Source organism: Furipterus horrens, unplaced genomic scaffold (genome assembly GCF_987537825.1).
Source record: "Furipterus horrens unplaced genomic scaffold, mFurHor1.1.pri manual_scaffold_4, whole genome shotgun sequence".
Classification (NCBI taxonomy): Eukaryota; Metazoa; Chordata; class Mammalia; order Chiroptera; family Furipteridae; genus Furipterus; species Furipterus horrens.
The window spans coordinates 4,660,863-4,682,345 of NW_028327174.1; the positions used below are offsets into that span (position 1 = coordinate 4,660,863).

The 21,483-nt window shown below is 52.9% G+C and overlaps 1 protein-coding gene across 4 annotated transcripts; it reads right to left on the minus strand.

The window, feature by feature from the left end:
- Positions 1-807: 807 nt before the first annotated feature.
- On the minus strand, positions 808-20,419 carry SEPTIN3 (septin 3). Of its 4 annotated transcripts, XM_090272334.1 has the most exons (12): positions 20,280-20,419; positions 15,777-15,968; positions 13,069-13,197; positions 12,263-12,344; positions 11,024-11,161; positions 9,645-9,762; positions 8,724-8,819; positions 6,787-6,886; positions 4,621-4,672; positions 4,252-4,345; positions 2,507-2,561; positions 808-2,106 (listed from the first exon to the last, which is right to left on the minus strand). In XM_090272334.1, exons 1-12 carry the CDS (start codon positions 20,287-20,289, stop codon positions 2,045-2,047), a joined length of 1,128 nt encoding a protein of 375 aa, XP_090128460.1. In that variant the 5' UTR covers positions 20,290-20,419; the 3' UTR covers positions 808-2,044. The 4 variants fall into 4 exon arrangements, with proteins under 4 accessions (XP_090128460.1, XP_090128458.1, XP_090128457.1 ...); XM_090272332.1 differs by lacking the exon at positions 2,507-2,561 and having other exon boundaries at positions 6,787-6,883; XM_090272331.1 differs by lacking the exon at positions 2,507-2,561.
- Positions 20,420-21,483: the final 1,064 nt, after the last annotated feature.

The window sequence follows — 21,483 nt, forward strand, 5'->3', positions numbered from 1 at the left end:
AAGAACTCTTAGGTTTCTTCTAGTGATATCTTAAGTTCAAAAAGCTGCTCTATCACTCAAAGCTTTACACTTTTCTCCATCTGGATGTGGCATTGCATTCTAGTTCTGGCCCTCATCATTTTATTTGAATGGCCCCAAGGGCCTCTTGACTTCTCTTCCTCCAGCCTTGACCCCTCACCATTCATCCACACCTCGCACTCACCCTGTAGAATATTGAGGCCCCAAACATAATTGCATGTATGGTCATCACATTCAAAGTTAGAGAAATAATATACAGGTGAGAGATGTGTTACTTGCTGGCTAAAGAAGAGAGTATGAACCTCAAAGAGAGGTAGAATTGGTTTAAGTTCAAAAAGTAGAAGAAACAAGCTAGTGCTTTAAATTTAAATTCTTAACTCTTGAAGTATCCATTGTAAAGTAGGCAGGCCTCTAGGTAAGATGCATTCACTCCTTTGGTCAACTTGGGTTTTGTGTCCTTGGGATAAACGAGAGAAAATGCTAGAAAAATTAGCTGAATGAAAATAAACGTCTTCACTGCAGGAAACAGGCTACAAAAAGCACAGCATCCCTCACGACCAAGTGTAAGAACTTCACTCATTTTGGATACATAATCCCAGGAAATAATGACCGGTGTCCAACCTCATGTTAACTAAAGATGAGCTGACCTCAAAATGTGTTCTTCTCTTTAATTTCTGTGGCTACTTCTTACTAAGATGGTCCCTGTCTCACCCTCCACACATGGGTGAGATGATGTAATGTCTATTTGGCCCAGAAGTGAGGGACACAAATGAGACACAGGCCAGGCAGTTATTGTTCAAACAGCAATGTTTAGTTGTATAACACATAAAGTCTAGCAACATTTACACAACCAGTTTGAGTGTCATTGGCTTGTTTTCAGTTGGGAAATTAAACCATAATGTCACCAAAAGGTTGGCTGGGACTGGTAACATTTAGGAAATGGGTCGTTCTTGCATCCCCTAGGCTTGGGCCTCTTGCTCCATCAGGACTTGATTGTAGATGAATGGCCCACAAGTCACCAGCCTTTGAGCAAGTTGTGTCCAGGTGGAGATGGGGAGGGGTGGGCAAAGGGATTCCATAAAGACACAGTGTGGGGGGCAGTGGCAGCCGACATTCGCAAACATTCATGCATCTGATGAGGGCCTTTGCCCTCCATTGGGTATTTTCCACTAGCCTACAGCGACCAACTGTGGCCAGGCTAATTCATTACTCACATTAACGGGGTGGAGGTGGAGGGGTAGGAATAGTCAGGGTGGGTGGGAAGAGATCCCTCTTATTGCTAAGTAGACAGATGGGTGTTTTTTTTCTTCCTAGAGTTTACATCTCATGGGGTTCTGGAGTTTTGTGTCTGTGTTTAGTTCTTTTTTCTTTTAAGATTGAGGATAAAGAAGTCAACTCCAGAAGTGTCTCTTCGGGAAAACCACTCTTCCTGAGTGGCTGCCTTATGGGTGGGGAGGGTGTTTAACCACACTCTGGGCCAGCCCAAAGTGGTGATTTTTGAAGGAGAGATCATAGCCCTTGCTTCCCCACATCTGTAGTGACCCATCCTTATAAATAAGCTCTAAGCAATGAAGGAGACACCCTTGTCCCACATCAGGGCTCACACAGTTGATGTCAATGAATCTGACAAGCAGAAAAGTGGCTTTCTTGACCTTTTAAGAAAGCCAAAAGTAGCTCGTGCAGATGGACAGGGAGCAAAGCCATTTCCCTTGGAGATGGGTACAAGTAGCTGGTATGGGTTTGCAAGGGCAGAAGAAGCTCTTGATGAGTTCTTTCGCCCTACAGCTGGGCTGGGACTGGCGGACACAGACGATGGAGGAGGGCTGTGCTGGCGAGAACTCCATTCCACTGGGAGGAGAGGAGTGTTTGGGGAAATGGAGAAGGCGGCTGTCCTAAAGCAGCTGGCCCCTCCCACCTGCTGAGGGCCAAGAGGGGCTGTGGACATAGGCCCTTAAAAGGTCATGGCCCTGCAGCAATAACAGCTGAGAGGAATGGAGGGAGAAGCAGCGCTTGAAATGGCCTTCATTCAGCAGTGGGGCAGGGGGTGGCTGGCACGGGTGGAAGGACAGAGCCCAGGAGGCCTTCTCCCTGCAGGGGGGGGAGGTTTGAGAACAGTTGAGGGTGTGGACACCAGACATATAAAACAGCTTCTCCAGAGAGGCTGAGATCATAATTTAGGGGCACCAAGCATCATTCTGCTATTCAGCCTCTCCAATGCCCACCATGCCCCCCACCCCCAATCTTCCCTGCTAGGCCTGGGGATCCAGTCCCACATCTCCATACATGACTGCTTACTGTATAAGCCAGGGATCCCTCTTTTGTCGAAATGTAGCAACATCTGGGCTCTAACTGTATTGCTGTTCTATCCTGACAGGTGCCTACCCTGGAATAATTTTGTGGGTGAGGGAGGTTGTGGGTTGGATTGGTAAGAGCCTCCAGGAAAGATTGAGACCATAGGTTTTTGGGTCATTGGCAATCTATCACCCACCTCTTTCACCTGGTGCACTCAATCTTGGTCTTAAGTCTTTGTGTTTTCCTAGCACCTGAGTGAAAAGGGACTATAAATCCTGCGATTTGCAGAGAACCTGTAAAACACCTAGGGTTAGACCAGGACATGGAACAGGAGGTTTTATGTGGTCACTGTAAACTGTGTCCCTTGGTGTTTTCTCTTGCCTCCGGCTACATTGTTTTCCCAGCCCCAATTTTAGCCACCTCAACTTACTAAAGGAGAAAGACTAACTTGTTTGTAAAACAAATGGGATATATATGTGTTAATAAATACAGGGCTGGAGGAAAAGGAGAGAAAAGCCTAAATGTACAACTGTGGCTATCGCTGGGCATGCCTACAGGTGGGGGGGTGGGGGATGGGAAAAGCAGCGGAGAAAGACGGAAATGCAATTAACCCAAGCGCAAAAGTGAGAGAGAACCGAAAAGGAGGAAAGAGGGAGTCACGTATATATGAGAAGAAGACAGCCACAGAGAAGCCAGCTTTTAGGAGGAAGAACCTAGTGGAGAGAAAGGCAAACTACCAAGAAGGACGAATATTGTATATTGTTCTTGATACTTCTTTAGACTCCGTTTTTCTAGGACTTAATGTCTAGAAAGGGTGTCCAGCTGAGCAGCCTGCGCGCTTTAACCAGACGCCGGGAAGCGCGACCTCGCTTGTCTCCTGCTCTGGACCTGGGCTGCCCACAAGCTCAGAGCCTGTCTCAGCGCGCGGCTGCCCAAACGCTTTCCCCTTCCTCTCTCTCAGTCTGATTTCTCGTAATCTCAGTCTGCACTGTCCATGCTTTTAGCTGTGATTTTATTTTAAGGTGGCCTCAAGTCATTTTCAGAAGTAGACTGGGCGTAAATTCTAAGTATAGAAATGGAGCTAAAGTGGATTAATCTACAAGGGAGTGAAAGAAGTGGGGGAGGGGCAGGATGAAGAAATGACGGAAAGGGAGAAAGACAGAGAAAGCAGGAGCCGAGGCGAGGGTCACGTGTGGAAAACAGCAGTCTGCAACGGGGACAGGCAGTAGCTCCTGGACAGTGAATGCAACACAAACCGAAGGGTGGCACTCTCGTCTCCACTTCTAGGTACTCATTCTTCCTGCAGGTGCCCAGCTTGGCCCACTTCTCTGCTGTCCTTGACTTTCCTTTCCCCAGGAAGTCCTGGCCTTAGCCCAGACCACCCCGGCTTCCAGGGAAGGCTAAGGCCAAACTCCTCGCCTCCTCCCGGGCCCAGCTCTGCAGCCTGTCCTCAGAGAACTCCTGCAGTCCCGGTGTGTGGGCAGGTTCAGAGATAAGAAAGAGTTACCTGTGGCTCACCTGCACTCTCATTTTTAAATGAAACCTCCCCAGACCTCTTGAGTGAGGCACACGGCTTTGTTCTGGGACACAAGGAAAGGAGACAGATAATGGACAGCCATGGAGAAACCAAACTTACAGGGGACTTCCCAGGGAGGGCAGTGAAAATACCTCACCCCTGAACGCTCACACAGGCACACATGCGCACACACACTCTCTCTTTCTCACACACACACACACACACACACGCACACACACACACACTGTAGACAAGATGCTCCACAAACACCAGACAGGCCTGTGGGACAGAGTAGAAAGGAAGAAGGTGGTTGGTGGTGGTATTTGGGATGTGTGCGTGTGGAGAGGTGACTATGTGTGATGATACAGAGAAGGGGTGGGTTGTCATGGGTTACTGTCGTGGCTTTCCTGTGTGTCCACGCTCACCGGAGGGAGGCCTCCATTGTCATTGAGCCTCTTGGCCCTGTAGGTCTCATAGTGGATGTTGTGTGTCACTTCCTTGAGGTCCTGGAGGTGGGTCCTGAGGGACACAGGTGACAAGAGAGAGGGAGACGATTAGACTGGGGGAAGGGGTGACCCACGTCCAAGGTTAACACTTCACTTTCATAGCCAGGACCCAGTGGGACCGCCTCCAAAGAGCCAGTGCTGCTTCAGCCCTTGTGCTTTGGGATGGAGCTGGAACTGGGGCAGAAAGCCTGTCAGAGGGGCCGGGAGATGGAGGAAGTAGATCTGAGAAGACAGTCTCCTGACCCCAAATCATGAAACCTGCCATCTGAGGGCAGGGATACATCTTACCTGATGACAAAGTCTCGAAGGAGGGCAAACTCACAGTGGTTGAGGTTTTCCACTGTGAACAGAACAAAACAAAACAAAATGTGCAGTCATTTCACTGAGGCAGCAACACCCAGCGGGGGCGTCTCTGCCCCGGTCACAGAGGTGTTTCAGAGGGAGCCACGGGACGGGACGGTAACCCGTCTCACAGTTTGCTTCCCTTGGCACTTCAGTGCACTGGATTTTATTCCTTGAACAAACACTTATTAAGCACAATACTGTTCTAGACTCTGTAGAAGAAGAGCTGATGGGGACTATTATGTTCCCCATTTTACAGAAAAGGAAACAAATACACAGGCAGTCTAAGAAGGTTGTCCAAAGTCTAAGGACACAATTCCTGTCCTTAAGGAGCTTTATAATCAGATTGGAAGACAGTAATACATAGAAAATAACAATCGAGCCATCTTAAAAAGGTCACGCACTACATGATAAATCTAATTTAACATAGACTGAGTGCCTACTACAGTGGTACATCGGTACTCATCATTAATTTGTTCCGGAACTTGTGACAAGTGCCAAAACCAACGTATACTGAACAAGTGACACCTAACGAATCATTTTCTCTTTGTGGGGGACTCATGACTCAAGTTTAGCAAGTGTGATGAGTCCTGAGCACTAGTTGAGTGCTGAAACTTTTTTTTCTCAAAACGCAATGAGTACAGGGTTTGATGAGTACTGAGGTATGACTGTATTTGCAAATCACTCACTAAGGATTGTGGGAGCAGAAGAGGATTCAGACATGAACCCCGTAGTCTCACAATCTAATGGGTAGAACAGGCATTCTCATAAATAATTTCAACTCAATGCAGATGATGAGAAAATGCTATTTAAAAAATACCAACACCCCACTGGCTGCTGTGGCTCAGTGGATTGAGCGTCGGCCTGCGAACAAAGTGTCGCTGGTTTGATTCCCAGTCAGGGCACATAACTAGGTTGCACGTCAGGTCCCCAGTTGGGGGCGCAAGTGAGAGGCAACCACACAGTGATGTTTCTCTCCCTCTCTTTCTCCTTTCCCCTTCTCTAAAAATAAAACAAACAAACAAACAAACAAATAAATAATTTTAAAAAAATCCCAAGAGCCCTGGCTGGTGTCGCTCAGTGGACAGAGCACTGGTACGTAAACCAAACAGTCACTGGTTCAATTCCCAGTCAGGGCACATGCCTGGGTTGCAGGCCAGATCCTGGTCGGGGCATGCGAGAGGCGGCCAATCAACGTGTCTCTCACTCATTGATGTTTCTCTCCCTCTCTTTCTCCCTCCTTTCCCCTCTCTCTAAAAATAAATAAAAATAAAAATAAAAATAAAAATCCCAACAAAAAATCATAGGAAAGCTGTGGCTGGTGTAGCTCAGTGGATTGAGCACAGGCCTGAACTGAAGATTTACTGGTTCGATTCCTGGTCAGGGCCTGTGTTGTGGGCCAGGTCCCCAGTTGGGGGCATGAGAGAGGCAACTGATCAATGTATCTTTCACAGATCAAGATTTCGCTCCCTTTCTTCCTTCTTTTCCATGTCTCTAAAGATAAATAAATAAAATCTTTTCTTCAAAAGGCATAGGAAAATGGGAGACAGCATGATACAATGGGATGAACTTGGTTTTGGAATCAAAATATTCAAGCTTCACCACTAACAAGTCCTGCGATTTGGTCAAGGCATTTAACTGTCTGAGATTCAAGAGCCTGGGCAGCCGACGCTCCCCGCAGAGGATTATCACATTGAATGAGATCACTGAAGCGATTCTTTGAAAACTTTCAGAATTGTTATGACCTTCTCAAGGTCACATCCATTCATAATAAAACAAAAATGGCAACATCTGAACAAGCTTTCAGCAGTTGGTTGGATCGCATCCCCTTTCATGTGAAAACCTTTCTCTGGCATTTCCAGTCCTTATTAATCTCTCCATGTTCTGAAGACCCTTGACATGTGAGCCACTGCCTCCCAGACAGGTGCTAAATTGGCCTTTTATTGCTTCCTGCCTTGTGAGTCTCATTTCTGAATCACAGCATAAGTCCCTTACAGCAGGGTCTGTCTGGCACCTCTTTTAAATCCTGGGACAGTGCCTTGACCTAGACATGCTTAATAAATAAGCATAATTAGCCAGCAGCCAGTGCTTCAAAAAGATGCATTGAGTTACCTTCTATGATCCCCCAGGGAGTTTTTCGGCCGAGGACCCGCTTGCCGTTCACTTGGTACTCCTTGTCACTTCCCACCACAGCAAAGGGCATGCTTTCCTGCTGACAGACCAGACACACGCGCACGTCATCCTCCACAATCAGGGCCGCCAAGGGCCCCCAACCTGGAACTGCACATTTCTGAGGTTCATTCAGTGGTCCTGCTGAGAGCAAGGGGGAAGAAGGCTCTTGCCTTTTCGAAAGAGCACTGGACTGGGAGTCCCAAGTGCTGGCTCCAGCCCTGGCTGCACCCCTGCCTCACCAGTCGGCCTCGGTAAGTCAGCGTTCCTTCCGCAGGAGAATGCTTTGGGCTCTGCATGCGCTTTACACATTTGGTTTGATGTGGAGCAACTAACTGTGAGCTAGTTACCACGGACAGACCTCTGAAGTCATACCCGCCCAACTGACGTCCCAAGTGACATGCTTTACACTGTCTCCCACGACACCTACGGGCAGAGGCCCACATCTGCCAGCCTCTCAGGGCCCGGAGGCCCCTTTCTGACGTGCGAAGGCCCCTCTGCTCTACCATGTGGCTTGTGTGTCCCCAGGAGCCAGCTGTTTGTTCCCAAATGAATTTGTCTGGTGTGTGCTTGTTGTTATAGTTGGATAAATTAATTGCTACATAAGCTGAGGACACATGAGTATAGAGAGCTGTCTCTCTGAAAATTAAGTAGAATGTTCCAGAAAAACTTGATAAAGCTTTTGCATGGAGAGTGAACTTAATCTCAAAGAAGAGGCCTCATTTCTATATGAAAGGGATGTTTTATGTATGTGATGTGTATGTTTCATTTTAACATAATAATTTAGTAAAATAATTATTTTAAAATGTTTAGGATTTATATACAACATTTTAAAAAAGATTTCTTCAATTAACTGACCAACTACCTGTCTCTGCCGCATCAGATCCGGGGATTCTAGTAGATGACCCCCACTTGCCGGAAGAGGAGACTCAAGACCAGAGCGCGTGAGTGATCTGTCCCAGGTGACAGTGGGTTAGTAGAAAAGCCCAGACTAGAGCTCAGGAACCCAGGAATGCACAGCTTTAGAACCGAGAGGAACCTTAGGAATCACATAGGCTGATGTGATTCCTACAAGCCAGGTTCCAGGAAGCCTTAGGACTCCCGGGTGATCCCCCAGGGCCTGCTGAGAAGGCAGAGCTCTGTGCCCATGTCACTTAGCCAAAGCAGCTCTGTTTTTCCATTTTATATATTGGGGTTCTGTCTGCCATTTAATTCCTTTAAAGGGTTCTTCTAGGGAAAAGGAAAACAAAACCTCTAAGCCACTCAACTAGTCTGACCTCCTCATTTTACAGAGGGAGACTGAGGCAGAGCTCTGACTAGAGCACAGATACCTTGGACCCCCAGCTTAATGTTGTTTTTTTCTTTTCTTTTTTTTTAGAGGAATTTTATTTAGAAAATCACAGAGGTAGTAGCAGTGAGCCGGCCGGGTGGCATAGGCTCGGGACACAAGTTACGAAGGCAGAAGGGCCCTGAGAGCTCAGGAGAGAGAGGAAGGCAAAGATAACGCCCTGCGCCTATGGGGCCGAAGAGGGAGAGGGGACAGGCGTGGGCACGCTCTGAGAAGGAGGGTGTCCTGACGATTTTCTGGCCTGAGCCCTTCCAACGCCACACACCCTGGCTTTGCCGAGTACTGTGGGAGGAAGCAGAGGCTCTCGCGTGGTCTCGGACGGACGGGAGCATCGGCTACGGGTGCAGGGCTCATGGTCCTGGCTGGGGCCGCTAGTCCTCACCGTCCCCCACGGCCCTTCTGGTCCGGGTCGGGCAGAGCGAGGCAGGAAGTGCGGAAGGGGAGAAGCCGGCGGGAAGCTGGAAGCAGCACGGGATACACACCCCACAGCTACCGGGGGGCATTCGGGACGCGCGGGGCCCCAGGCACCCACCCGGATTTTGTCATTCTCCGTCTTGTCCTCCAAATCCTCATCAAATTCCTTCTGGGGGTAGAACTCGATGCCATTTACTTCAAGCTCCTTGCGGACCTAGAGGCGAGGAACAGAAGCCAGGCAGCCGAGTGTCAGGAGGGTGGAACAGCGTGTGCGTGTGTATGCGCGCTGAGGACAGAGGGTGGGACGCAGCCTTGAGAATCCACAGACATCTCTGAATTCTGAGGTCCTGAAAAAGTGTGAACCCCAATTGTACAATAACTAGAGCCCAGCCTGAGATGAGGAATAGTCTGGGGTTGCAGCTTGCTCATCCTGGGGTCCGTAAGGTTCAGATTTTGACAAGCAGCACCGCCGAGGACAGATTTCACATGGGCGGTGCTCACGCCGGCTACGCGTCATGTTCCTGTTTGCAGGGAAGAGAGGTGAGTCCGCCCACCTCAAGCCTCTCTGCCCTCTTTCAAAGCTCGGCTTGAGTCTCAGAGAAGCTACCCAGGACCTCTTCAGTGGTCTGCTTGAAGGCAGCACCTGTCTTCATACTTCTCTCGCATCCCCCCATCGCCACCCCCACCTGGATGCTTAGAGTACAGGAATGTTTAGAGGACACCAAGGGCTAGGGGGCCTTGATGAATCAATCTAGCCCTTCAAGCATCCTAGTGGTGAGAAGTGGTTTCTCACGGTCTTGGTGATTTGTGTATTCAGTGGTCTTTAGAGGTAAGTTTGGTGGGTGGGAAGCCTGAGGGTGCACTAACTTCTCTTTGCCAGCGGTCCCCAGACACTGCCAGTCCAGTCTCTTTAATGGCTAAGTAGGAGCTGGGCGGGAAGTGGGGAGGGGGGTATGTAATGCTGGAGGATAGGAGAGGCTTGGGCCAGAGGAGGGGAAGGTGGGGTGGGGGCAGGAAAAGGAGGAGGGGGCCTTCTCACCCTTTGCTTGAATTCAGACTTCTCCTCTAGGGTCATGGTGTCAGCCTTAGCAATGACGGGGATGATGTTCACAACTTTGCTGAGGTGTTTCATGAACTCCAGATCGAGAGGTCGCAAGCTGGGGCCCAGAGAAGGCGGAGTGTCAGAGCCACCTTGCCCTCCCCCACTGAGCCACTGCTACCACTCCAGGGCCGCCCTTGGGACAGGAGGACTGGGCTGGGAACCAGGCTGAGGCCAAGAGGCTGCTCTCTCTCCTGACCTATACCCACATTCCACCATCTGCAGAACAGGCCCGGACGTTCGGCACACACACGGTCCTCCATCTCCCTTCTCTTCAAATCCTGCCCCTCCTTCGGACCACTCCCTCACCACACCTTGGCTGACCAGCCGACAGCTATGGACTGTCACCCCACCCATATGTCCTTGTGTCATGGTTACTTGTGGGTGTCTTGTTCTGACGGGCCTCCTCCCAGCTCCCGCTTAGTCCTCAGGGGTCCAAATGGGGGGTCTCCCCCTCCCCCGTCTGAGGGCCCAGCTTCACTCAGGTGCTACGGCCCCGATCAGGCTCCAGTTTATAGTCAGGGAGCTTACTGAGTCATCTGTTCACTGCCTTGCAGACACTGAGTCCAAGTTGTAAGGAGGGATAAAACTAACTATTTCATTGAGTTCCTGGGCCCACCATCGAACACCCACTGAGTACCTGGTTCCTCCAAAATCTGGGGCCTGCCTTGCTTGTGCCAGCCTCTCCAGAACTGCACTCTGGCCCGGCAGCTGGGCTTAGTAATACGTTATGAAGCCTCCCCGACAGGAAGGTTGCCCGCTCGCCCACGTGCTCTCTCCACCCTCTGCCAGCGCGCCCCTTCGGGCAGCCCACGTGCCACACACAGCCGGAGTTCCCAGCATGCCCTGCTTCTCGCCAACCTTCACTTCTTGACACCTTGTGCTGGGCTGGCCACCTCCAAATACCCACAGCTGGGTCCCACACCCCACCTTACACACCAGCCCCCATCCAGTAGCCCTGCCCCCAGCCATCTGACCCTTCTTGCTGAGCCCACCCCAGCCTTGTTCAAAGCAGGTATCTACTGAATAGCTAAGAAGCCCTCTGCTCACACGTACCAACTTCTCTCTACAGGCACAATCGTGCTGTGGTGCCAGAGCACCGGTGGGCAGCATGGGGACTGAGGTTGGTCAGTTTCACTCTCCTGGCAAGGATGCCAGACTTTCTTGGGGAAGGTCTGGGGAATCACAGGGCCGTGACCATACTGAGGCCCTTCTGGCCCTCTCCAGCTGGGTCCCGGTATTGGTTATGGACTACAGAATAGGCACAGATGACGCAAACCAGAGGCAGGCCCCACATTGGGGGTGGGACTGGTACATACGAGTGTCCCGTGGGGGAGATGAAGTAGAGGCAGCAGTGGACACGAGTGTCAGGGATGCGCTTCTTCCTGGCGATGTTCACCTCCTCCTTCAGGAACTTCTCGTACTGTTCATTGATGTACTTCTCAATGGGCTCCCAGCTGCCGGGCGGGGGGAGAAAGCAGATGGATGTCCCAGAGGGACAGAACCTGGGAGCTCATCTTAGGCATGGTCCCCTTACACCCATTTCATTTCCTGCTTCCCCTGGGGGACATAGGGTACCTGCTGAGCATTCTCCTCGGCCCCCCATGAATGGCTTTCCTTGTTAGCAAGACTGGAACTCCTGTGGGCACCTGGCCCTCTAACTGGGCCAAGGGGGCCTGCAGAACCCCCCACCCTCCAGAGAGCAACACACACCTTCCCTGCTCCCTTACTCATTAGCTGGGAGGCTCTGGAAAAGGCTCTTCCCCTTTCTGAGGCTCAGTGTTCCCGTGAGTAAAATGGGAGTAACAGCAAGTGATGGGCAGGGTAACGCAGGATCAGAAAGAAGTTCAGTACTTAACAGAGCAACGGCACAGAGAACGTGCTCAGTCATGGCAACGATGCATCATCATGACTATTGTCATTGTCATTATTACTTTTCTCTATCAAGGAGCATGCATATAACCAAAGAGGAGGGCATCCAGTCACTTTTCTAAGACTGTTCTAGGTTGTCTTGTTCAGTGGCCCTGCCTGTCTGTCACTGGCAGACGCCAGGTCCCTCACAGAAGCACTGTGGTCTCCATCCTGGTCTGAAAGCAAATTTCTGCCTGGAACCTTCCATCTACACTCCGGGCAGCACATTCACCCTCTTCCTGGCTGCTCGCTGACTGCAGCTCTGCTCTGTGGATTCACAGAGGCTCTCGATCCTCAGGGCAACTCCCCTCCCTCCTGTTTCTCACTAGTCCTCTCTTTGTCTCGGCCACACTGTCTGCCGCAGCGTCCAGCTCAGCACGGATTGGCACCCCAGGTCCTCTTGCTCTGTCTGCCCTGCCCTGCCACCACTGCCAGGCACACCCTCTGCCAACATCTCCTCTGCACTGTCTCCTCCACCCCCATCTGGACCTCTTTCCTCACCTCCCTCCAAACCCTGCTCCCATCCTTCAGGAAGATGCTGCGCACTCAGCATGGACGGTGCAGATGGTTCTGGATGGAAATGAATCTACCCAGCATTCAGTACCTTCCTTGCAGTTTCAGGGCAGAAATCTCGGACAGACACATACCAGTTTTCATTGTTGATCTGGTCTCCAAAGCCAGGGGTGTCAATGACGGTCAGCTTCATTTTGACACCACCTTCCTCTATCACTGGGGGATGAATAAAACAGGCACCAGGGAGATGATTCTTCCAGCTGGTGCCAAGTGCCCTGCTCCCTACCAGCCAGGGAGACCCAGGCTCCTTCCTTCTCAGGACCAATTATTGGGAAAGTCAAGTTCAGGGTCTTCCCCACTTCAACACCTTTGTTTGTCTCGTCCCTGCACCTGGAATGACCTCCCTACTTCTTTCTGCCTGCCTAAATTCCACCCAGGTACCCTGGCTACTGTGGCTCAGTAGATTGAGTGCCGGCCTGTAAACCAAAGGGGCGCTGGTTTGATTCCCAGTCAGTGCACAGGCCTGGGTTGCAGGCCAGGTCCCCAGTTGGGGGCACACAAGAGGCAGCCACACATTAATGTTTCTCTCCCTCTTTTTCTCCTTCCCTTCCCCTGTCTCTAAAAATAAATAAATAAAATCTTTTTTTAAAAAAGTGATCCCTCTTTAAAAAAAATAAAATAAAATTTCTTTTAAAAAAATTCCACCCAGGCTTAAGCTCCATTTTTTATTTTTTTGTATTTTTTTCTTTTCCCTAATCCCTCTTCCTCCCCCTTCTGGACTTGCAGTCTAAGGAGCTGGCTCCATAGAGTTTAGGGCTTAATTCTGTTCTGTATTGAGTCTGTCTTTCACTCATGTCATTCCCCAATAAGCCCCATTCTTCCCCCTTTCCAGCAGAGGCCCCTCTGAACAACGCCCACAGGGCCCCCGCCTGGTCCTCACCATGCCCAATAGCCTTGATCTCCACTGTCTTGGGGATCTTCTCCTCCCGGTTCCAGCTGGAGGCCTTGCGGCTCACTTGGGATTTGAAGAGCGTGTTGACCAGCGTCGACTTGCCCAGCCCACTCTGACCTGAGCAAGATGGGAGGGTGAGAAGGCAGGGAGACCCCATGTCCGCATCCTGAACCCATGATCTCTCCCAGGAGCTTACAGATTCTAGAGCTGGCCCACGCACGCCCTTGTCTGACTGCTCACTGGGAAGGAAGGGGCTGAGCAGGAATCACAGGCAGGAGGGGACGGTTTCCTGTGTGTTGGAGAGAATGTTAGATGCCACATACTCTCCTTCCTGGAGCCCCAAGACCATCGGGAAAGGGGACAACCTCTGCGTTTGTCTAGTGTAGCGGTTTTTTGTTTTGTTTTTTGCTTACGTCTTCAATGACAGAATTACTTTGCATTCTGATACGAACTGTGTGTATGCACTTTCAGCTGTTAGCAAAACGTGCCTTCTGTCAGCCCTGCGAATCCCACAGCAGAGCTAGCTGTGATCCCCAGGGAAGTGGTCCTGGAGAGAGTAATCCCCACCTATCACAAAAGATGTGCAAGACCAGGACCTGAACCCAAGGAACCCCTTGGCCCCCATCCACTCTTTATCCTAGCGTAGCGGTGAGCGTGCCGTGAAGATAAATGCCCGAGAGGACCCTGCGAGAGGAGGCAGACGCTTGAGCGGGCAGGGCCAGCCCCTCGCCACGCTTTCTTCACGATGGTGCCCTTTTGGCCAGTTTGACACACATAGGCCTACAGGCTTCGTTCCCAGGAGTACATGAAAAGATGCTCCACAATGAAAAGGCGTTTGAAACCCCTGGTCTGAGCAGGGCTTTAACGTACACAAGTCACAGCAAGTTCTGCTGAACAGCACCAGCATCTCCCAGACGCTGGTCGGAAACGCAGGATCCCAGCCCCGCCCCCAACCCTACCATCCAGAATCTGCATTTTTAACGGGACTTCTGATGACCCGTACAGACAGCAAAGTCTGAAGTGTGGGTCTGGCGCATTCCTGTGGTGGATTAGGAAAAGGTGCGGGGGCAAGAGCCTGGGGTTCTACACCCAACTGTGCTGTCTCCCTGACCGCCGGGGAGCGGCCGTGTTCTCTTTCCTGATAACGTGGTGGGAGGGAAGAGAATGAGACCGGGGATGGTAAATAAGGTGCATTTCTCATCCCAGCTGGTCAGTTGGTAGTAGTCACCTAGACCAATATGTTAAAGAGGCTACATCTGGGCTCAGGCTGCACGTGTGCCAGGACTCAGCAGCAAATAGAGAGGTGGCCCACGTGCCTATCCTCGCCATTCTTGGTCTGGATGTTTTCTAAGGTCATTTGTTAAGCATTCTTGAGTGTCAAGCGCTGTGCTAGAACTGGAGGTGGAGTGGTAAGAGAAACCAAAACGTTTACTGACAATGACACTATGTTGCCATAATGAAATGCCACAGGATGTTATAATAGCATCCTGAAGTTCCAGAATCTAATCCAGTCTCTCTGGGACCAAGGAGGACTTCCAGGAAGAAGCAATAACTAAAGCTGAAGAGTGACTTCAGATGACCCATGAGAAGATGGAAGGCGTTTGTAGACAGAGGGAACAGCACATGCAAAGGCTCAGAGGGAGGAAAGAGTATGGCAAGAGCATTCGGGAGAACCACATGCTACGTGGGAAATGGTAAGGAATGCACGGAGAGGGAGGACCAGGCCAGACTAGCAGTTTAAACCCTTACACTTATTGATGGGTGGCTTGGTGAGTTTTGTAGGTTGGAAAAAATACTTGGACACTGGTGGACAATGGATTGAAGAGACAAGGAGACAGAAACAAGGTCAATGCCACTCAAAGTGTGGGCCATGGCAGGGTCCTCAAACCATCGGTTCCTGGTTCTTGAGATAAGCAGTTTGCACCAGAAAGCAAGTCAATTATGTCACTAAGTATACTGTTTAGTTCAGCCGATGGTTTTTATAGAAAGATTTTCCAGATGATTTGCACTCTGTCTGGCCCAGCTCCTTTTCTGTGAGCAGCACCGAGTCAGGTGGCTGTGGCAGCCCAGGTGAGAGACCTGGCTTGGCCTGGGGGTGGGGGGAGCAGGCGAGAAGGGAAGAAGTAGGCAGATCTGAGAGATATTTACAAGTAAAACTGACAGAACTTGATTGATTGGATCAGGACATAAAGGAAGAAGGAGGAGGATGCCCAGGTCCCTGTTTCAGCAACTGAGTGAATAGCTCACTGAGATCATTCTGTGACCTGGTGACAATATTTAGTGACTGATCAGTGTCCTAAAAATTCTTTCAGAGCTTGTAAATGCTGGAAAAGGTCAGATATAAGACCACCCTCCATGCGACCCTCCCCCCAGCTCTCGAAGGTGGGGGAGGACACTGATGAGCCCCCCTAAGCCACACACCTGAAAGCAGACTGAGCATGGCTAAAGGCTGCCTGAGCACACCCAGATGGGGCCGGGGCCGGGCTGGCCATGCACCCACAGCTCCCACCCCTGGATCAGCAAGCGTTGAGGGGCGAAGGGAGTCAGGGCTTTGTGAACTCTTCCCTCCCAGAAAAAGCTCATCCTAGAGAGGCCAGGGCTGAGGTCATCCTTGGGAGAGAAATGGAATCCTCCATGCTGCACACCACCAGGGCCTCCAGGAGCTAAGCCCCTCTCCCCACCCTCGCCTTCCGTACCGACAACCATGATGTTGAAGTCGAACCCTGTCTTCATGGTCTTCTTACGCATCTGTTCGATGATAGTGTCAATGCCAATGTAGCCCAGCAGGTTGGAGTTGATGCTGACGGGCTTCATGGGCACTGCCGGCTTAGGCCTGGGCTCAGGCACCAGCTCTGACATGGCTGCGTCCGTCCTGGTGTCTGGGAGCCCTGAAAAGTCAAGGTGGGAGAGGTGGGCTGCAGAGGCTGCACGGAAGCCACAGCGTCATTCTCTAGATACAGAATCATACGGAATTCAGACTGGAAGGGACCTGAGATGTCGTCCAGTACGGGTCCCTCACTTCACAGATGAAGAGACTGAGGCCTGGAGGAAAGGACTGGCCTAAGAAGACAGAGCAAGTCAGCTGCAGAATCTGGACCAAAACCAACTCTGCAGTTGCTGGGGTCACTTCCAATGCACTCACTGCTCCAAAGCACCACACCTGTGGGTCTACCCCAAGGGCCTCCCAGCTTGGCACTACTGGCACTTTGGGCAGAATAATTATTGTGGGGGGCTGTCCTGTGCATGGTAGAATGTTCAGTGACATCCCTGACCTCTAGTCAATACCACTAATAGCCGCCCAGTAGTGATAGCCAAACATTTCTTTAGGCAGTGCCAAATGTCCCCTGGGGATGACATGGCCCAGCCTCGCGGAAAACCGCTGGTCTAAGAGATGTTGGAGATTATTCCCACCTGAGCCCTGTCCCCCAAATAAAGGACAAAGACCATTTAGGATGCTGGCTGTGACATCTATTGACTGTCTGTCACTCACCTCAGTTGCTTTGTCTTTTAAAAGCAAATAGACCTGGCTGGTGTGGCTCAGTGGACTGAGCACCGGCCTCTGAACCAAAGGGTCGCTGGTTCAATTCCCAGTCAGCGCACATGCCTGGGCTGTGGACCAGGTTCCCAGTTGGGGGCATGAGAGAGGCAACCACACATTGATGTTTCCCTCCCTCTCTTTCTCCCTCCCTTCCCCTCTCTCTAAAAATAAATTAAAAAAAAATTTTTTAATAAAACTGGGCCTTTTAAAAAGAATAAATAAAATAAAAGCAAACAGAGCTACCTCCTCTCTGCAGAGTGAGCATCACTCCTGTCTCCCAGCTTCAGTGTCCCCTCTGTCCCATGAGCACCACTGCAAAGTAGGGGTGCCTGTGCCCTGAAGAGCCCCAGGCACCCTCCTGGCCATAGCTCTGAATTATTGGAGGAAGCCGCCCCACTCTGGACCAGCGGGGAGAGGATGAGACCAGGTCAGGCAGTCACTTGCCTGAGATGAAGCAGTGTGTTGCTGAGATGGCAGGTGGCAGAGAGGAGGCGGCTGAGGAACAGCCCTGCTCTATAGGGAAAGGCATACGTCTCCTGGGTCTGGCAGGTCATGGACATCACACACGAGAGACAGAGGCCTGAGTTTCAGGAGAGCAGCCTCATTGTCCCATCCATGAAATGGGGTGTGTGGGGTGAAGAGGAAGGAGCCTGCCAGCTCTGGGGACCTGGACAAAGCATCTCCACCCAGGAGCCCCCTTCCTCACCGAGAACTGTTTGGGATCACCACAGAGGCTGTGGTGAGCCCTCCATGAGACATGATGCATAGAAGTGCCCACGCAGTGCCTCGCCATTCCAGCCACTTTTCAAGTTCACTGACTGGGGGGCGGGGTGGGGGGGAGAAGTGGTGTGTGTGAAAGCCCCTGTCAGAGGGAGGTGCCAGATGCTAATTGCACCACACAGTTATTGGATTCGCACCCCCTGGGCACCCCTTCCAGTCTGCCCTACAGTCTCATGCTTACAGGAGGGCTGATGGAACAGCCCATGGGCAAGAGGGTGAGGGGATCGGAGAGCCACACACACCCCCCAATCCAGCCCGGAGCCTGTTCTCCTACCCAAGCACCTGGTCTGTCCACAGTCCTGGCAAGACTCTCTCTCCCACTGGGAAAATGTCCTTTCCTTGTCACTCCCAGGCACAGCCAAATCTGACAAAGCTTCGGGCCTCCCTGGGACCTGGCTGGGCTCCCTCCTGCTTCCCAGGAAGCTGTTGCTAGCCAGGCGGCTGGCAGCGAGAGATCGGAGAGATCGGCTCAGCCCCGCAGCAGCTGACTGGCACAGCCGGGCCTGCTCCCCTGCTCCCAGCACGTGGCTCCCGGGTCCGCTCAGCATACCTGCGCGGGGGGCCAATGCCCCGTTTTCCCTGCCCAGCTGCTCACACGCTGGCCCTTCCCATTTCCCTTGTGCCTCTACGGCTAAGCCCATTTGGTCTCCACAAACTTTGTTGTGAGATAGATCCATCTTTGTAGGAGGGAGGGGGTAACCCCATTTTACACACCTGGAAAGTGAGTCTCATACTTATTTATGGGAGCTTTTCTAAGTATTCTTTCTTATACAGTGGGTGTCCTCATGACAGCCAGGCCTGCTGCAGGTCCGGTACATGAGCAGACATCACCTTCATTCTACCAGCAAGCACCTATTAACACCCACTGTGCTCACTGACAAGTCACCCCCAAACACATCCCAACTGCACCCAGTTACATGCTAACAACCATCAGCCACAAGTACTGCAAACGTGGAACAGGTCACTGTCACAGCCTTGGCTGGAAGACCCTTGCCCACTCTAGCCCCTGGGTAACTCCTGCTCCTCTCTCACCATTAGCTCAAGGACTACCCCCCAAGAAAGCCTCTGCTTTCCCACCTAGGTGGAGATGCCCTTCTTCTGTGCCGCCTCAGCCCCTGAGTACCCTGGAGTTCATCTCATTCATTCATTCATTCATTCATTCATTCCACCCATCCCTGCCAGGCCATTTCACCTGCTGTCAGATGGGAGCCTACTCCAGCCAAACCTTAGAGTAAATGGCAAGGACACTTTTGGACCCCGGACAAGGTCATTGTCCCCAAGGGCCCACTCTCTGGTGAGGGCACCTGACAAGTACACAAAGACCTCCAGGGTGCAGGACAGACACTGCTCTGGAATTCTGTAACTGCATCCTTCCCCTTACAGTCCCCCCACCCCACCCCTATGCCACCTGCTAACCCGAGATGGGGAGTTGGCCCAGGCTTGACTCCTGGCTGGGAGGACCCTCTGAGCCTCACTGTTCTCCTCAGGAAAATGGGGATGGATAGTACCCACCTTGCTAGGTTGCTGTGAAGGGCTATACAAAAGCATGGACGTAAATTACCTGGCACTGAACCTGTGCTAGTTTCTGCCTTTCTTCTGGGCGAGGGCCATGTCTTATTGATCTCTGTGTGCTCAATGTACCGAGCACAATACAGGTACTCAGCAAGGAATGAATGAATGAATGAATGAATGAATGCCTCACTGCCAGGCAGATGTCACTTCTCCCTCAGAAGCTCCTCTAACAGAGCAACTGACCCCAGCCAGCAAATGGTGCCTGTGTGTAGGCCACAGTCAAGGGGGTATACTCTGTTTAAAAAGACCTGCTCCCCCCGCACCACCACCACAGCAGGAATTGAAAGGGGCTGGCTACACAAGGGAGAGGAAGAGCTCAGGACAGGGTCACAGCAGGACATAGCTTGAGTTGCCATCTGGCCTAAATGATCCTTGGATCCCCTCCTAGGCTCCCCGCTCTCCCAGGGCCCTGGAGAGGAGGAAGCTCTGTCGGCAGCACCCCTGCCAGGAGCCACCTGCCCCATCAGTGCTCAGGCAGAGGCATTGTCCAGCTGATTCAGTTCTGGCTGAGTCCCCCACAGAAACAGCACCTCCGTCACCACACCAAGCAAGGACTCTGATGCTTTCTTCTACCGGCAAATGAATGGCTTTGGCTTTGTCTGGCCCAGGGACCCCACCCCTCAGCTGGGAAGGTGGCAGCCGTGGGAGGAGACCTTTCTGGAATAGCACCTGCCTCCTTGGCTTAGTGGGGTGGGGGATAGGGAGGCTCTTACTTCCTGAGCCAAGGATCTTCCCCGGGCCCCACCCCCACCCGCAGAGGCAATTTCAGTCCACCCCAGTTCCAGCCCCTGCTCTCAGGAAAAGAATCACAAAAGGTATCTTAGTCCTTTCCTATTCACAGGAGAACAGGGCCCTGGGACACCCCCTTCCCCCATCCCAGTTCTCTGGAGGCCAATGAGTTCCCTAGGAGACCACCAGCTGGTGCCTGTCTGCTCCTGGGGGAAGGGGTCTGTCTATATGTCAGCTCCTGGGTGTCGTATCTGGTGGCAGGTGGCCCTGATACCTGCGCGTGGTGTGCATGTGTGTGCGTGTCGTGGTGTGCTCCAGTGTGGGGCTTTTGGTGCGTGCGCATCTGGGTCCCTCCTTTCGTGTCCGTGGGTCCCTGTATCTCCCCGCGTTCCTGTGGGTTAATTTCTCGGGGCATGAATACCTTGGGGTGTGTGCCACCGTGTGTGCGTGTGTCTGTGCAAATGTCACCGCGCGTGGGTTCCTCGGCGCAGAAACCCTCTCCCTGGTAGCACCTCCAGCCGGGCTTTACGGGGCCGCAGCCTCCTCCTGATGGGCGCTGTTGGCCCGGCCAGCCGCCTACCTTTGGACATGAATCCTCCTTTGTCTCCGTTCCTCCCGGGAGATGCTCAGGGCGCGGGGCTGCAAGGCTGAGCAGGGCGCGGGCTCCTCCCGGGCCGAGCGGCCCCTGCAGCCGGGCCTCGCCCCTCCGCGCTCTCCGCCCACCCGCCCGGCCCGTGGCCCGGCTGCGCCGCCACTGCGCCCAGCGTCGCCGCACCCGCCCGGGACCTCGCCGCTCGCTCGGCGCCGCGCTGCCCCTGCCCGCGCGCACCGCTGCCGCCGCTGCCACCCACACCACGTGACCCGCGCGCCAGCCGGCCCCGCCGAGAGCCCCTCCCCCTCCCACGGCACCCGCGCCTGCACCCGCTCCCCTGCGCGTCCGCACGCGGGAACGGGCACCCGGCTGCAGGCCGCCTGGGAGGCACGCAAGGGCGCTGTACCCGCAAGCTCGGGATGCCGGGCTCCGGAAGGTGTCCGCATCCCAGCCCCAGTCCCTTCCCCTGGATCCTGCTCCAGCCCCTTACTCTCTAGGCTGGGGCGGGGCGAGGGGCGCAGGGGACCGGTGGCAGCAGCAGGCGGCGGTGCGCGCGCGCACGCGCGAGTCACGCGGTGGTTAGGATATTGCGCTGGCCCCGCGCGGTTCTGCCCAGGCGCGGTGCCTTGGAGCCGGGAGTCAGGGGCCCAGGTGCCAGGCCTGGCCCCAGGATGATGGGCCCTATGACCTTGAGCGGCTCAGGAACTTGCCCGAGTCTTAATTCACCCATCAGAAAAATCTGTCATGCATTCCACCGGCATTCATGGCCAGCCCGTTCCCAAGCCCTGGGGGAGCAGGGATGAGGATGGCCGTCCCTGTCCTCAAAGGGATGGGTCTAGTCGGGAGACAGAAAACTGGCCTGTCCTAATGCAGGGGGTGGGGTTTGCACAGGGCGCTCTGGGGGCAGGGAGGTGGGCACCTGAGGAGAGGGATTATGGAGGAGTTCTTGGAGGCAGCCAGGGCCTGGGTGGGAAGGCAGAAGGAGGTGGGAGGGAAGAACAGAAGGGTGCTCCATGGCCCCCGGCCCGCAGGGGTGAGGAGCCCGAGGGGAGAGCGGCACGGTGTTGCGGATGAGCCACTAGAGCGCCCCCGTGCGGCGAAGCGGGGAACTTCCAGACAGGGTTACGGAGCTCAGAGGCTGGAGGAGCCTGGGAAGCCAGGTTAGGGAGCTGGACTTGAAGGAGAGAGAACG

Bases quoted from the DNA above. Each gene is read 5' to 3' on its own strand.
- SEPTIN3 (XM_090272334.1), bottom strand. The intron at 11,162-12,262 runs GTATGTGTCTGT...CCCGCCCGGCAG, and splicing joins CAGATCAACAATGAAAACTG to CTGGGAGCCCATTGAGAAGT. The intron at 2,107-2,506 runs GTGGGTGATAGA...CCCCCCCTGCAG, and splicing joins GAGTGCACCAGGTGAAAGAG to GGAGAAGGCCTCCTGGGCTC.